Raw genomic sequence first — 17,630 nt, 5'->3', positions numbered from 1 at the left:
ATCATACATATGGACCATGACTAATTCGCATCTCCTTGACGTTACTTCGCTTAATATCATGTGTTTCAATATAATTCAAAGTTTTATTTTTCACTCTAAAAACAATGTATCACTAAGCCTCAAGGCATTTACTCTATTGTATCATGGTACTCTTTGTCAATGGCAACCTGTAGTGGTTACAGGAAGAAATTAAATTAAATTAAATACAATGAAACTTCAATATAATAATTACAAATAAATTTTTAGTATTCGCCAATGTAGCTCGAGTTCTGTGTCTTTTTACTATTTTTCATTCATTAGTCCAAGGAAAATGAACTATTTCCAATTAAGCAGATTCTGGAAATTCCATTCTGTGGTGTTCGGGTAAAGGGGGATAAGTTATTTTTTTGTGCAGATGGAATTTTGTCCCCCAGATGAAGACACAAGTTAAATTATACAAATGAGTGTGCAAAAATCAAAGAATACTAGCAGTTGATGTGCTTTATTTGTATAGAAAATTATTTGCAATAAGGATTCGAAGTTTAATTTTCATTTATCTCCAAACTCATTTTTATGACTTATCTTCCTTTACCCAAACACCAACAAATTATTATGTAATTTTCAGGAATACGTAAAAAGAATACAAAACTAATTATGCCATAATTTTGTTTCCTTAAATATAACAAAGTAAACTTTACACAATGCAGAACTTCACGCATTGTATCCTTCACCTGACATAATTAGGAACATTAAATCCAGACGTTTCAGATGGGCAGGGCATGTAGCACGTATGGGCAAATCCAGAAATGCATATAGTGTGTTAGTTGGGAGGCTGGAGGAAAAAAGACCTTTGGGGAGGCCGAGATGTAGATGGGAGGATAATATTAAAATGGATTTGAGGGAGATGGGATATGATGATAGAGACTGGATTAATCTTGCACAGGATAGGGACCGATGGAGGGCTTATGTGAGGGCGGCAATGAACCTTTGAGTTCCTTAAAAGCCATTTGTAAGTAAGTAAGTAATATAACAAACTATTACACTTACACTGTTTGCCTGGTTTGTTTACTGTCCCTTTCATCTTGATTTCATGACCAGCAATCTCGTCATAGATATTGGACAGGTACTCTTCAGGCAAGTCTTTGCTATCACTGATGCCACGGTTCAGACGAATATACTGCTCCTTGGTCATTTTGCTCTTCACTTGGGGGGAGTGGAGGTCTGTGGTGAGCATTATCACAGAGTAGGCTAACACATATGCTGTATCTGCACTTGCGAATAACCCATTGCTGAAATTTAAAATTTAATCTATTATTAATACCAAGTAAAATGAACTGGTTCTTCACCTACAAAAACTATGTTTGGGAATTTTTTTATGTCGTTCGTACAGTAATAATTAAGGAGCGGATTCCTATGTAATTAAATATTCTTTTTGCGTGTGATAAAACACAATTAACAAAGTTAAAAATTCCGAACATGAAGTTTCAAGTTTAAAACCCGAATTTTATTTCACATAAAAACACATATTTTCACAAAAAAAAAATGTAAATACATATTTTCAGGAAATCTATTATAAACACATAAATCTTGGAGTTTTTTTACTTAAATAATTTTTTTACAAGAACTTTCAAATATTTTAAAACTAAATCAATTATATCACTCAGAAGTACATTATCTTTTTTAAGAATTCTTGGTTGCTTCGTGTTTTTAAGCGTTGTGTGGTGTATCCGTGATACATTTTTGTAATAGTATCGCCTCAAGTTCTGAGAACTGCTAGGCAGCATATCAGTGTTATTATTAGAGAATAAATTAACATGGACAAGGAGGAGAGATCTTGCAACACATAATTAGGAATGTTTATTGTTGCTGAAGATGATTTCATTCCAAGCTTTGTTTGTGAAACACAACAGGTAAGAGCTAGGGTATGAACATTAATTTAAACAAATCTCTCACCTCTTGCTCATGTCTATCAAGTAAGGCAATACGTCTTGTTGTGATTCCCTGTTATCGGGCTTCGTCAATCGATATCCTTCAAGATATACTGAAAGATGGTTGTTTAAAAAACGATTTGGCTTTCCTATTAGCAAATTTAAGCTTTTTGTGTGACACCATAAAAAACTCGAAACATCCAAAAACCTGTTGTCTGAAACAGAGAGGTGCGTGCCGTGAAAATTAAACTAGACTCGCTAGCAGGTTCAGAAGTACAAGTACTACGGAACAAATTCCACAATGTGTTTGGGAAAAACAGTGGATATAAAAAAAAGTGTAAAGTTGCTAAGTATTGGAGGGTGTGCCTGTAGGTGAAATTGACGGTATTTGTGTTTGTGACATTCCTCTCTTTAAATACGCATGTCTGACATCCTGTGATGTGAAAAGATCATTTTCACAGTATAAGTCGTTCATTCAGAGATAATCGGCATGCATTTGTGATGGAGAATTTGGAGATGACCTTTGTTGTTCACTGCAATTCTCGGCCAACTACTAGCACTCAAGTGTGGTTGGTCAGTACCTAGTAATATTTTTTTCAAGCTAAGTAAGGTATTTTTTTCATATTTAAAAAAAAAATAATTTTTTTTTATTTTTAGCAAATATTTTAGTACTTTTTAGCACATAAAAAATAAATATATTTAAACTTTTTAGCACATAAAAATCCGCTCCCTAGTAATAATCATTATAAAACTGTGATTACTTTAAATATTTATATCACAATGTGGCAGAAAGAGTTGTATTTTTTTTTTTAAATAATGATAACTAGAGCCCGCATGTTTACGCAATTATAACAGTTAAAACAAGCAGGCAAAAAAGGCAATAAAAACTTAAAAAAGGCACAATAAATTTTGAAAAAGGAATTTTCCAGAAATTCAAAATATAAAAACACTCAATTACACCAAACAAATATTGTCTTATAAAATCTATTTATAGGCACGTACTTTGGATTACATTCACAGTATCTGCTAGCAAATTTCTCCATTAGTCTATCAATCTTCTGTGCTTCACCAGGCAAACGAAAACCTTCTAAGAAGTAACGTAATGCTGATACCATATCTCGGTTTCCAAAATCCATCTGATCCACATATGCGTACATAACCTGTATGAAAGCAAAGGAAATTCATTCTTAAGAAGAGAGAACATGTGTCTAATAAGTGAACACAAGTAACGTCATTTGCAACTCTTTCAAAACACTTTATGTAAGTTTTACCTCTTTACTAAAATCATCACTTTCTCCCAAGAAGTCCCCAATGCCTGTCTTATCCAAACGGTCATCCGTGTGCAACCATTCTGCTATCTCTGCAGAAGTAGTGCCTAACAACCTTTGTTCCTGAAGAAACTGTACACCTTTCTTTGGTTTCCTATTGAATCTGTAACACAGAAAAGTCATGTCAGTAGATTTCATTTTAAATATCATACACACACTGACTCTGAAATTTTATATATAAAGTGTATAAAAATTATACTGTCCTTTCTTTAACTATATTATTTTACAGAGAAAGAAATAATCCCAATTCTGTAACATTCCCTAAAATGAACTGGACCAGTCATGATGGCAACTTACAATGTTGTCAAATAACACTAACACTACAAATGAATGCCAAACAAGTAACACTGTAAGTGCTCAGCATGGAATTCTCTGACTTACTGAAATACATCGAGAAATGATTGTTTTGAATGTGTTGTACACAGCTTAACCCAGTGTAATTTTCACTTGTTTTCTGTGTATATAAGCACAAAAAAAGGAGACTGGAGGCATTACTTTTTGACTGCCCCCTGTATTAATTGACGGGCTTGGTGGAAGAGGGGCTATCCCAGATTTTAAAACTTTAGAGAAAAAGGCAGTCAAAGTTCTTTTAGAGCAGGAAATTTTTTAATCTGTGTAGGACTTTCATATTTTGGAAATACATTCCTAACATATCAGGCTCTATGTCTATAAACATGCAAATAAATTGCATTAAAAATACAAGTGAAATTAAATAAAGAGATGAAAATAAAAACATTTGTAATAAATTAATTTAAAAACCGTGAATTCTTATGAACTTTTCATATGACAGACATTTCGTTAGAACACTTGATCAAGAAGAGCATTTGTACTATTCAGCAGTACAGAAATTAATGTTTCCTATTGAATAAAGATATGTTTTTAGATATACCTTTAATACACTGTTTATTTACTGGAACATGGAATAAGAAGAAGTATAATTGGAACTAAGAGGAAAGATGGCGTCCTTTCAGCCAATCATAATTGAGTTCACTACCCATTTAAGCAATCAATATTGCAAATGTTGTTGTTGTTTTCTAATGCCACGCGTTTGACAATAAAGTCATTTGATCTCTTGCACTCCAATATTTTTCAAAGATATTATCATGGTCAGCCACTGAAGCACAGATTTTGAGGTGTTTCGAATCCATTTCTTGGTTTGAGTTGCACAATGGGCAGTTAGGGGACTGATATATTCCAATTCTAGGGGATTATTCCTGTGTTCGTCCATGGTCTGGAATTTAGGTTAAGTTTAGATTTAAGACCTCTCCTGGCACTACATTATCATAATCATCCTAGCACATCATCGGGGTAATGTAACTCCGCCTTCCAGGCGCCCCAACCTCAGAAGTGGGTTACAATTAAGCCACAGCCAGGAGAGAAGACCAGAAATGTCGAAAAGACAACTTGGTGGCATTGGATAAAAAAAAAAAATATTCCAATTCTATGCAGGCGTTTGGCCAAACAATCATGGCCTGTTGCCAATCTAAATGCAGCTACAGACGATTTGCGTGGTAAATCGGGAATCAACTGTGGATTATGATGCAGAGAGTTCCATTTTTTCCCTTCAGAATGTGTTATCAAATTTTGTTTGTTGAAATCTAAGTATGTAGATTTAATAAATCTTTTCACAGAGTAATACGTATATTTAGTAACAGGTCTGTAAGTAGCAGTGCTGCCTTTCTGCTAAAGCATCTGCATTCTCGTTTCCCAGGATTCCACAATGGGATGGTATCCATTGGAATATAATTCTTTTATTGAGCGATATTAATTAAGAGAGCATTTTAGTTATTTCTGCTGTTTGCAAGTAAATGATATAATTTCTTCTAAGAGTTGGAGAATATCCAAAATAGAAATACAGCTTTGTAAAAAGGGCCAGTTCTTTTGATTCTTGAAATTTAAGGAGTTAAATGAAACATTAAACGTGATCAACAGCAAGATGTCATTTACAACTAAATTATTCAATATATTCTATACTTACAAAGTAATTCCTGTTTCCCACACCTCCTTCTGATGTTTGAGCACTTCAAATTGTTCTGGTGTATCAGGAGCTTCCCTATTCCCTCCAGAGCCGATCATACTTCCCTGGCCTGAACTTCCAGAATTCAGGCTGTTGTTGCTACCATAAGACTTAATACTGCTGCTACCTTTAGGAGGTGCCAATTCACTATCATTTTCTTTATGACGATCAGCACCTGCATGGAATAATATAGGCACTGTCATTGATGCAACAGTTTATCAAGGACATGGAAGTTAGATATCTTTTTCTAGGAAGAGTTTTAAAATATATGAATGGATGTAATATGAACAGAATATTTAATTATAACCACTTACCCAAAGTGGTTTGTGAATTTGGATTCACATAGAGATCCTTACTCCATTCTACCATACATTTTAAAATAGAAACCAAACATTCCAATCCTCGAATTCTCATCGACTTTTCCTGATTGGGTGTAGCACCTAATTCTAAAGCTTGTCGTCCTTGTGCAATCTTCGAAAGATCATTGACTAGTCTGTAATGCAACATAAATACCTTAAGACTTCATCACAAATACTACATGCGGGAATTAATTGTGAATTTTAATGTAAAATGAGTCTATTGGAAAACAGAGTAATGAACATATAAACACTTACACAAGCATTATTTTAAGTGAGTAAATGCAAGCTACTATTTTCAAACCATAAATAAATCTTGCCATCTTAAAATCTGAATTCCACAATATACAGTCTTGTTCACGTTTATTTAATATGAATCTGGGAATAGCGAGATGGTGTTTGGCAAGATGAGGCCGAGAATTCGCCACAGGATTACCTGACATTCGCCTTAGTGAACGAACAACGAACGAATGATGAAGCGAAACTTCGTTGTTCGTTCACTGTTTGGAGCAACGTACAAATCATCAGCAAATGGTCAGAAAACATTCGCGTTCGCATATTATCCCCAATAAAGGCAGACGAAAATATAATTATAGCAAGTGCAGCCGTTGTTATTATAGGCAGTTTAACAAAAAGAAAGTTAAAAAACAAAAGGCGATGGTGGCAGACGCCACTCTACGAAAGTCGCAATCAATATAGAGGCACTGACTTGCTTCATGATTTACGTCGAATGGAATTGGGACAGTTTCACAACTTCTGTCGCATTTCAGAAACAGACTTCGAAATATTACTGTGCAAAATAGGGCCAAAAATTTCCAAGAAAGACACAGGCTGGCGAGAAGCAATACCTATTCAGGAAAGGCTAGCATTAACACTTCGATATCTCGCTACAGGAGATTCGTATACAAGTATATTGTATTTATTCAAAGTGTCGAAACAGCTTCCAGATTTTTTTGTGGACTTCTGTCTTTCCCTCTGGAATGATGCCAGTAGGGACTCAAATTTTTTTTTTTTTTTTTTTTTTTTTTTTTTTTTTTTTTTACTCCCTACAATAAACAACAAATATGCATCCACTGAAAATAAACAAACAAAAATAATTTTCAAATTTTGCACGTGTTTGACTCGCCTACCTTGCAGCTGAACATCTTTCCAATAACTTCCCAAACATCATGTTTTTTTACTTTATTTGTGGTAAGTAGGATGCTTGGGATTCCATAAAGTTTCCTGCTCCCTATATGCATTAATAAGATTTCTAACAGCGTTTTCCGTCCACTCCAGTTTCGACATCCTGTTGGTGAAATTAAACTAAGCGCTGCATCTGCTACGAACTATAAACTAGTGGCAAATCCTGTCCACAACGAATACCAACTTTCTTTGATGTACCGACAAGTGACGGATCACTTCCGAAGGCAAATCAAATGATCGGTTTGCCCTTGCTGCGATGTATACACGTTCCGATTTCAATCAGCGAATGCATTTGTTTGTTGTTCGTTCACTAAGTGTGTACCCATCTTTACAAGTGGGGAAAATCTCGGGTAAAACCCGACCAGGTAATCAGCTCAAGTGGAAATTGAACCCATACCCAAGCACAGCTCCAGATCAGCAAGCAAATGCATATATCTCCCTCTCCCTCCTCCCTCAGTGCTTACTGAGCATGTACAGTATGTTATAACTGGAACTTGGAAAATTCAGGTAGCCCAAATTTTGTTTCTGAGTCTGTACACTAAATATTAAATGGGAATTTATTTAAGTATTAATTAGTTATCTTCACATTGTGGTTTAATGAAATTTCAAAGTAAAAAATTAACATTCTCACCACAACAACTTCATTACATTGGTATTTCATTGTATATTATAATCAAGAATGGCAAGGCTTAACTTCAAATCAGTTTACCTTTCAAAAAGATTTGCTGCAGACAAATCACAGTCATAGTTGACATATATATCGACAACACTCTGAGCGTCAGCACAGATTCTGGTCAGTGCTTGAATAACCATCCATTTGTGCTCAAATGATGAGCTCGATGTTTCTAAGATGTTCAAGAATATTTCTTTGAAGAACACCTGAAAAATGAAAAAACCAGTGTAATTGCTGTTATTAAAAAAATGAATGCTACAATAACACCAAAATTACTTCCTGTACTTTATTATACTGGTATACTCTCTGAGTTTATATAGCGTTAGTAGAATTGGTAATAGTAAGAGGGTATGGATAAATCGTGAGACAGCAAACGCCAGTAGGGGAAGTTATCCCCACCCTCGCCTCTCGGCACCTCACTCGCCTGCTCTCTCTCTCTTTCTCTCTCTCTCTCTACTATCTGTCCCACTTCGGTGGATCACTGCCTACCGCCTCGCATTTATTTCATAACACTTAACCAAATTAGGGTGCATTAGACAAAAGCCCACCACATGTACTAACACAACACAATCCAACCAAATTAGGGCACATTAGACAATCACATGTAATGTGGTTTTTTCATTAAACAACACTCACCTGTTAACTTTGCACTGTCCTCGAAATAACATAATAGTCACCAGAGCCTCGTTTGCTCTTCAAATTCTCCCTGCACAATTTGAGGAAGAAGTACACATCTTCGGTACGGCTCATCACGACACCTGGTTCCGTCTGTACACAAAGCTGGACACGGACACAATGAAGCTCTACCAGTGCACGTTAATATTTATGCCACCCCCGCAGTCAACCCCTACCAAGCTAAATTCACAAGCCCGCCACTTTCTACCCACGCTATTCAGTCATTATCCCCCACGCCATTCCCTGCAATACGTTATGGCAGTTCTCTTGAACATAAATAGATTCATTTTCCCTTCTACTACCAACTCGCCTCGGTAGCAGAGAGGTCTAAAGCATGACCAAAAAGCGTGTGTGCGATTCGTTAGGAAAGGAAGATATTCGGATCGAATCCTAGCCCCTGCGAAGTCATAAGGAAAAAAAAGAGAGAGACAGGAAGCAAGGAACAGAGAAAAGGAGAGACTGGAGAGAGAGACAGGACGAAGTTCCTCTTTTGCTTCGTAGATGCCGCATTCACTCTTTTTGTTCCACTTTCCTCCACTAGATGTCATCCCCACCCAAAACCCCTATTTCCACTCTTTCCCGCTAGAGTGTGTGGTGAGCTTGTAGGGGAAAAATGGAAAGGGGTCATGGGCGGAGCTTAGCATTCGCTGTTTTACGATTTGCCCGATGGTATTTTGATGAGATGAAACCAATTACTTTCCATGAGTCTACCTAACATTCATCTTATGGTTGGGAAAAAATCGACAAGGTAATCAGACCAAGGAGAATTCAAACTTAAAGCCAAGCACAGCCTCGGATTATTTATAAATACACGGTTCATTATATTAAAATAAAGTAACAGACACATAACTGAAGATACAGTTACCTCTAAGTGAAAAATCATACCTCAATTTGCATTTTCAGGTGCATCTTAAACTTAGACAAGAGAGCCAAAAATATTGCAAGTGAGAGTTCGAACACTTCAGGGACGGACGAAACTCCATTCTTGGAGAGGGCTACACACAGGTACTGCTTTATGGCTGTCACAAACATTTCATTGGCTCTGAATACTGGACCAGCGTTCTGAAGGATTGACAGCAGGAGATGCAGAGACAGAATCTTGGAACGAAGCTCGTGTGATCTAAAAAAAATAACACATGAGGACATAATTCAGACTGTGAATGACATAATTTTGTATTGCTGTAGGTTGCTCTATTGTATGAGGTGCAGTCCACATATAAAACACATACATTTTTACTGTGACTATATAGGGAATAGGAATCGATATTATCTGGGCTAAAGGGCCATGGTCTGTTGGAGCTATTGCTACCATATGTTTCGTCTGCTACTCCAGTAGACATCATCAGTGGTGTGGCACACTGGAGTGCAAAGATCTCCTTAGCATGCCGAGGACGACTGGAACTGTGAATGGTTGCATTTCAGTATTTAAGGTACGGATGGATTGTGGTTTGTCGTTGCCACCGTGATATGCACCGATGGCCAAGGTGTTCTGATTGGCTACCATCATGTTCGGCTGTTGGGGAAAGAGTTTGATACATGTATTTCTCAGGGCCGGGTGCCATGCTTTGTTGGCTTTGGCTTTTAGACCTTCTTCCTTTCGACTGAAACTCCTTCCTGAAAGGAAGAAGGCCTAAAAGTCCACAAAGCATGGTATCCGGCCCTGAAAAATACATGTATCAAACCCTTTCCCCAACAGCCAAACACGACAGTAACCAATCAGAACACCTTGGCCATCGGTGCATACCACGGTGACAACAAGCCATGATCCATTCATATCTTAAATACTGATATGCAACCAGTCAGTTCCAGTGGTCCTCTGCACGCTAAGGAGATCTTTGTGCTCCTGTGTGCTGCACCACTATGTTCACAGGAGTAGTAGACAAAACATATGGTAACAACAGTTCCAGCAGATCACTGCCCTTTACCATAGATAACGTCAATCCCAATCATCAACATAATCATTCACGAATCTAGCTAGACCTTTAACGGCCCGTTTCGGCTTCCAGTTGAAAGGCTCTGCTACAGAGATAAGATATATGACAAAAATCATTCCTGAAAGAATAAAATTTATCAGTAACTCATTTAGTTTAGAATAAAAGAATAAATTTCAATGAGGGCTTGTAACAAATAAAATGTACACTCATATTTAGCCAGTTCACTTACTTTGGATCAGGCTGTCCTTCAGGAAGGGGTTTCATAGACAGCTTACAAAGTGCTCTAAACACAAGAAATGCGTCTTTTTGAAGAACATGTGTGAACTTAGCAGTTACAGCTGTGTCTGCTTCATTTACATCCATACTCTCCTGCAGCAAAAAGAAGGAAAAAGTAAACACTCTTTGTGAACTATTAACATTGTTGTGCCCAAGGGTATAGCTAAACCCTGTTGTAAGTTTCACTATTGTCCTATAACTCCGATCATCTTTGGAAAAGAGTATAAAATATTTTAAAGGATTATAAAGATGTCAGAAAGAGAACTGTTAAATTATGCAGAAGCCCTGCTTAGCTAATAAGACATAAAATTGCATGGTAGACTGTCAAATTCAACATGTCATCATGTGGACTTTGATAAGATGCGGACTGAGAACCATCAGGCTTTTGCCACATGTGTGTCTACATCTTCTAGTAATAGTAAATCTTCACTTATAAGGTAGCAAGTTCGGCCATACATGGTCATGTCAAACAGATCATGCTTTCTAAACGTCTATTAATGACTGAATATCACTCTGATTCTTTTAGAGTGAAATTCCATTGAATTCTCTGAAGTCTTTACTGGTTTAAAGACGTCTGTATGTGCCAATTTACACACTGCACTAATTAAGATGATTTTTCGTTTTTTTTTTTTTTTTTTTTTTTTTTTTTTTTTAGAACAATATAGCCAGTTATGATACAAGTTCGTAAAGGTTCTCTTTTTGGCACAAGTGTCAAGTATGTGAAACAAGGCGAAGCTGGGTTTCACAAATACACGACAGCCAAAAAGATAACTTTACAAATGTGCATCATATAATGTTTTTTCTATGATAGCACAAATTTACATTAAATAAATATTTCAAGTTGGAAAGGTTATAAGACAACGATTTCACAGCCGTCTAAACTCAGAATCATAAAGAAATAAGTATACATGAAATGACATTCTGTTCTATTCATCCTCACGATTTCATGGCAGTCTAAATCGACCATATAGCCAACAAAGCGTTAGGAAAAACTGAATGCTATGTAACTTCAAAATAATACGGGCTAAAATGTAAATACGAATGTTAAATTTGTTATTTATTTGTGTTACGTGTAATATTTATGTAATGAAAGATAGAGGTAATGCATTAATTTCTTATTGCATGAAGTCTGTACATTAAATATTGCATTTTCTTTGGCAGTGCATAAAGTTTTAAATGCTAACTTAACACACAGACAACAGTGAGTAAAGTGTAACTTTATGCACTATCATAGAAAAAAATGTTTCAAGGCCCATTCTTTCTGAATTTTGGCACAGGTCCCACCCCAACCACAAAGTTTTGTCAACATCTAATGTATTCCAGAAGATGTTTGGAAGAAGCGAAAACTCAGTAGTAGTCATGGCATCAATTGTGGAAGATACCGGTAGAGAAAAAACTACTATTTTATGTAAGTAATCAAACATTGTACATCATTGAATAAACTAAGTATAGTTTTAATTTTGTGATAAATTCAAAAAGTCTTGAATCTTCAATTATTGTACAGACCCAGAAACAAAATTTGGGCCACATGAATTTTCCAAGTTCCAGTTATAACACTGAGCATGCATAGTATGTTATAACTGGAACTTGAAAAATTCAGGTAGCCCAAATTTTGTTTCTAGGTGCAAATACATCTCTATGTATCCTATGTAAAACAAGCATAATAAGTAAGATAAATAAGATAAATACAATAAGCAAAACTAGCTAATCGGATGAGATTAAGTGGAAACGAAGTAAATCAATCCATTTTACACTGACTATTACACTCTTACTACGTCATACTACTTTTGACCAATAAAACGGTACGAAAGGACGTATTTCAACCAATCATGGCTGCTTATCGCACAATTTTATCGCGTCCCTAGCATTTGTTTAATTTTATCGCGTCCCTAGCATTTGTTTAATTTTATCGCGTCCCTAGCATTTGTTTCTTTGTTTGCCAACATTTGAAACTGCGCTGGTCTGGACGTCAAAAAAAAAAAATATATATATATAAAATTACAAACCACTCCAGTCGATGCACAGCAGTTTCAAATATGACTCGCATTGGCATTCAAGAACAAGAATTAATAAAAATCACTGATCATACCTATGCATCTTCTGAAATCCTATTTACAAATAAATGAAGAGCACCATTCGGAAATCCTGAATAGGTTGAATACACCATGTAGGCCTAAATCAACGAGTTCCACTTCTATTACGCACACGTCCAATATAACATCAATTGAACCACCAACCACATTCAAATTTGAAAATTGTACATTCAATAATTATTCCTTTTAAAATTATTCATTCGGAAATCCTGAATAAGTTGAATACACCATGTAGGCCTAAATCAACGAGTTCCACTTCTATTACGCACACGTCCAATATAACATCAATTGAACCACCAACCACATTCAAATTTGAAAATTGTACATTCAATAATTATTCCTTTTAAAATTATTCATTCGGAAATCCTGAATAAGTTGAATACACCATGTAGGCCTAAATCAACGAGTTCCACTTCTATTACGCACACGTCCAATATAACATCAATTGAACCACCAACCACATTCAAATTTGAAAATTGTACATTCCTTTTAAAATTATTCATTCAGAAATCCTAAATAAGTTGAATACACCATGTAGGCCTAAATCAACGAGTTCCACTTCTATTACGCACACGTCCAATATAACATCAATTGAACCACCAACCACATTCAAATTTGAAAATTGTACATTCAATAATTATTCCTTTTAAAATTATTCATGTTTATTTTTTATGTCATCGTCGTTAATTAAAACTTTTCTAACACTTGTGTACAGTATATTAGTTAGGTTATGTTATAGCTTCTGCTATATGATATTATGGATAGTCACGTATCAGAGATTGTTTAATACTGAGATTTATTGAAAATCATTTGTCAAGTGACGTTGATTACTGGGATCCGGATGATTGAAGTGGAATGTAAATGTTTTAATAAAAACTAAACTGAATCAACAAAGCCTTCTTGACTAGTAACCGTCTACAGAGTTCAATGAAGATTCCATAGTTGGCACAACTGCCATCTAGCGTAATGGTGCAATAATACATTTGAAGACAGGTTTATTTTCGCAAGTCAATTAATATTTTATTGTACTGGAGTACTTTGTTACTTATAATCTTTATATACTTTCTTCTAATCGTGTAATAGTCAATTAAATCCCACTCGAGTTTTGATTTTCTCTAGATAAATCAAAACCTCTAGTGAGATTACTGTTGATAATGACACAGTCAGGATAAAATCCTAATGGACCAGAGTATCGTCAATGCTCAGAGCCAAACATAGTAGTAATTTGTCCCAAATGGTGTCCATCATAATAAATTGCGAACTCTTCGAAGTCACAGCATAACAACATAATAAAACTAGTGTCCTGTAGTCAGACAAAAACGCATAAAATAAAGGGACAAAACTGTGTTCTCTATGTTACAAGTGGCAATAAGAGTTAGCAATATAAGTCACTCCTTCATTCCCCCTTCTCCATCTTCTCCCACTGCATATGGGCTATTCCATATGAAATCGATCAGTAAAAAACCTCGCATTTTTTTATTACTCTAATTTTTTCCCTATTTATACAAGGTGCCAAGGACAGTGCATTTTCAAAAATATACTATCGAAAGTCAAACGGTTTTCGTACTATTGAGTGACAAATTTAGCGTGTTTTATAAAAACAAGCCCCTTTCAGCGCTCAGAACTCTGGAACCATTTACTGCAGAACATTGCACGAGAGCTCATTTTGAAGCTGACATTTGGTAGGTTATGTTAAGAACTAATCCTTATTTTTATTGTATACAGAGAAAGAGATAATCTGATTTTCCTTAATTTTAGGCTTTTTGCCAATTTGTAAAAATGTAAAAAATATTGAGAAAAAAGCTTGCATTATTAAGAGGGATTCGGCATTGTTTGCTTAGTGGCTCGGCAATAAGTTTCGAGGGTATTAAATAAATTTATTTTCACACTTCTGGACTTGAATGGCGCAATACCGCACGCACTGGCCGAGAGCTGAAGATAAGTGAGCATTGGGCGTCATTTTACTACTGTGTTTATGAAAACTTGTGATAAAGCTAGCCCAGCTATGCACTACAAGACGAAACATCACGTGTTTGTCTCCTGGCCTTGCTTGTCTAGGCTAGCGCCCACCTCACAGTCAGCTGGTTACTTCATGCATGTACTATTTATTTTCTTTATTTGATATTTTCAATACTCTCTTATCAACGGTGCACCAGTAAAAAATACGTGTTTATTTGTACTTTCAATACGGAATCTAAACATATATTTTAAAAATATTTTTTCGTGGGCAAAGGCGTCTTAATGAAGAAAAATCTAAATTTCTCCATTTCCATAAAAAGTAAGAAAAACTATTTACATGTCAATATAAACTTTAACTTCTCAGCATCAAAATAAACCATGATTTTGGGTGAAAGGGTTTCGGAGCCACAACAGTTTAAAGTTGCTAATTTTATGAAAATACGATAAATTTAAATATTTTTAATTTAAACACTATGAAGTTCTGATGCCTCAAACTTTGCACAAAGTATTGTATCACAGTTGTCAACGGACAGATAAAGTTTCATTGTATTTAAAAATTGCAAGGTCAATTTTCTCTATATTTCGGTCGATTTGAGATGGAACAGCCCATATGCAGTGTTGTATCAATATATAATATGATATATTTATTTCTACAGCTCTTATTTAGTTATGGGACACCACCACCATTGTATTAATATGAAATTTCTGAAAAAGGTTTAACAAAGCAAAATCTGTAATACCTGTGATGGTACTCTTGTTATAGATGGTGTTGTTGGTTGGTTTTGCAGGCTTCCACTGTCTGATTGTGACTCCTGCACCTGACTTGATGAATCTCCACTTTCTTCTGTACTTGCATTTCCTTTTTTCATTGCACCTTCAGCTTCACAGCCTGCATATAAAATAACTTTATAGCTTCTAAACATTCCAAATCTATTTACCTTATAAAATAATTTGCATTACAACTTGTTTTAAAAAATATCTCAATCTGTTACTCTAATATTTAAATAATTTCCATGAATATCATAGTGTTTTACACAATATCTTTAAATATCCGGATAAATTGCAATATAGCGAACGCCAGTAGGGGAAGTTATCCCCACCCACATGAAATGTACATTCAACACAACACTCGCCTATCACGTAGATTGTCTGGTGAGCTAGTAGGGGAAAAGTGGAAGGGGTCATGGGCAGAGCTTCTACGTTCGCTATATTGCGATTTGCCCAAACATCCTTACGTTTATATTCAAAGAGATAACATCTGTGATAATTAATTGAAACTACATAGTTAAATGGATCAGCGAAGTCTTGCAATTCAATCCTGGCTCAGAAATTCTTGCTTGGATGTGAAGCTCTTAACTTGTGTTGCCTACAAAAGGCTTCCTAATATTTGTTCATGTACTTCATTCGTGCACACATACATACTTACTTACAAATGTCTTTTAAGGAAGCCAGAGGTTCAATTTCGCCCTCACATAAGCCCGCCATCAGTCCCTATCCTAATTTGGGCATCTTTTAAATTTTGGATACAGGAATATCACACGGAAAATCTCACATATGAAGGGTGGGGTAGTCTCAAAAATTTTGAAAACTCCTATATTAATAGATAAACATTTTTATTTTTTTTTAATTTTTTATTATGGTAGAAAACAATATTAAAATGGTTATTCACTTCTATTTTTTTCCTGGATGGTGATTCTTGCTACAATGTCAAATTTTAACTTTGAATTTATCAATTTACGATATTCACAGACTTTTGCAATGCTAATAATTTTGTGAGTGAAGTATGTTGTGTCAGTGAAGTGTGTTTGTACCAGTGAAGTTTTATAGTTTATAGTAGTAGTGCAAAGTATTTGGACAGTGAAATGTTTTTGAAGTGTTAGTGAAACAGGATAGTGTCAGTGAAATGTGTCGTAGTTCCAGTGCAGTGAGTGAGTTGAAAGCGAAATGAATGTAGTGCTGAAAGGTACTTGTGCATGTATGAACATATCATATATACTCGTGAGTTTAAGTTCCAACTTCGAAAAAATAAAACATTTAATCACTTTATCTGTAAGAATGTTTTAATTAATTACTGAAGACAGAAATAATTTACCTTGAACAACAGTGTCTACTATGCCATTCAGCATGCCACGCACCATATCACGATGACTCATTTCACAATCAGTGCCTTGTTCACACTGAATAACATCTGCAGGTTTCTTCTCATTTTTTTCTGCTACATCCAACTCCTGGTCTGAAGATTTTACATCGTTCTGATTCAATTCTCCTCCCTCACCACCTTCTTTTCCTTTATCATCAGCCTGAAAGAAAAATAATAAACAAAGTCTTGTCTTAAAACTATAGCAATTTTAGACTACTAATTTGGAGATAAAACTGCTGCTAAATTTTGCATGGAGAATGACAGTGCATGACAGATGTCAAGCCACATAGACTAGCAGGATGCTATGTTGCCAGACCTAGTTCCAATGGTACAACTTGGGCATTATTTTTCATGTAATTATACTAATTCATTCTTATCATAAAATGGCTGAAAAGAATGGTACAAAAACAATGTTTCCAAAACTTTCATTAGAAAAACTACTTTCTTTAAATTTAACTATAATTTAAAATAAAATCAAATAAACAGAACTAATAACGTCCAAGATATTGATTTATTTGACAGTAAACATTATTTTCTTAAGCATGTTGATTTCCATTATAACTATGTAATTATAATGTACGGTGTTTTTTGCACCTAATTTATTTTTAGCTTATTACTTTGTACTGGTGAGATCTAAACTTGGAATATACAATGGTAGATTGAAATTCTATTACACAACTGACTCGGCAAAATTAGGAAGTATCCCTTGCAAATTCATATCTTTATGTTTGTACAGATTTTTGTCCAATTACTCCAGGAACAGTTACAAGAAAAATTGGCATTTCTTTATGTGTTACAGTTTATATTTCTGATGACAAGCTCTTGACGTAATCTTTTTATTTAAGTTCTTCAAGAGGGGACTGTAGAGAAAATGAAATTTTCTAATTATTCGAGAAACAGCTTTATTTTTGGTAGACATATGTATCTTAGCAACCTAATAGAGTTATCAATATTTGACTTTCATCGTACAATTATTTTTTCAGCGATTCAATTTAAAAAAAAAAAAAAGAACAAATTTTCAAAATTCTGCTACTCATACAAATTTCATTCAATCAGCTTGAATATTTTTATACAGCAACGCTGCTAT

General features: G+C 35.1%; 1 protein-coding gene across 4 annotated transcripts in view; it reads right to left on the bottom strand.

Moving 5' to 3' along the window:
• Sec71 (ADP ribosylation factor guanine nucleotide exchange factor Sec71) overlaps positions 1–17,630 on the bottom strand; it is an 88,959-nt gene that overhangs the window by 57,265 nt on the left and 14,064 nt on the right. For all 4 annotated transcript variants that reach the window (XR_011335803.1, XR_011335804.1, XM_069845193.1 and 1 more), the window contains exons 5-14: positions 16,496–16,703; positions 15,144–15,292; positions 10,305–10,444; positions 9,027–9,261; positions 7,503–7,672; positions 5,567–5,745; positions 5,214–5,427; positions 3,179–3,338; positions 2,910–3,067; positions 1,027–1,268 (exon numbers count right to left, since the gene is read on the bottom strand). Coding sequence is in view for 2 of the 4 variants with exons in the window: in XM_069845193.1 (XP_069701294.1) it covers positions 1,027–1,268; positions 2,910–3,067; positions 3,179–3,338; positions 5,214–5,427; positions 5,567–5,745; positions 7,503–7,672; positions 9,027–9,261; positions 10,305–10,444; positions 15,144–15,292; positions 16,496–16,703 (1,855 nt within the window). In the remaining 2 variants the exon portion in view is untranslated. The remainder of the gene's footprint in view (positions 1–1,026; positions 1,269–2,909; positions 3,068–3,178; positions 3,339–5,213; positions 5,428–5,566; positions 5,746–7,502; positions 7,673–9,026; positions 9,262–10,304; positions 10,445–15,143; positions 15,293–16,495; positions 16,704–17,630) is intronic.

Source organism: Periplaneta americana, chromosome 14 (genome assembly GCF_040183065.1).
Source record: "Periplaneta americana isolate PAMFEO1 chromosome 14, P.americana_PAMFEO1_priV1, whole genome shotgun sequence".
Taxonomy (NCBI): domain Eukaryota; kingdom Metazoa; phylum Arthropoda; class Insecta; order Blattodea; family Blattidae; genus Periplaneta; species Periplaneta americana.
The sequence above is the reverse complement of the archived record's forward strand: the minus strand, read 5'-3'. Positions and strand labels throughout refer to the sequence as shown.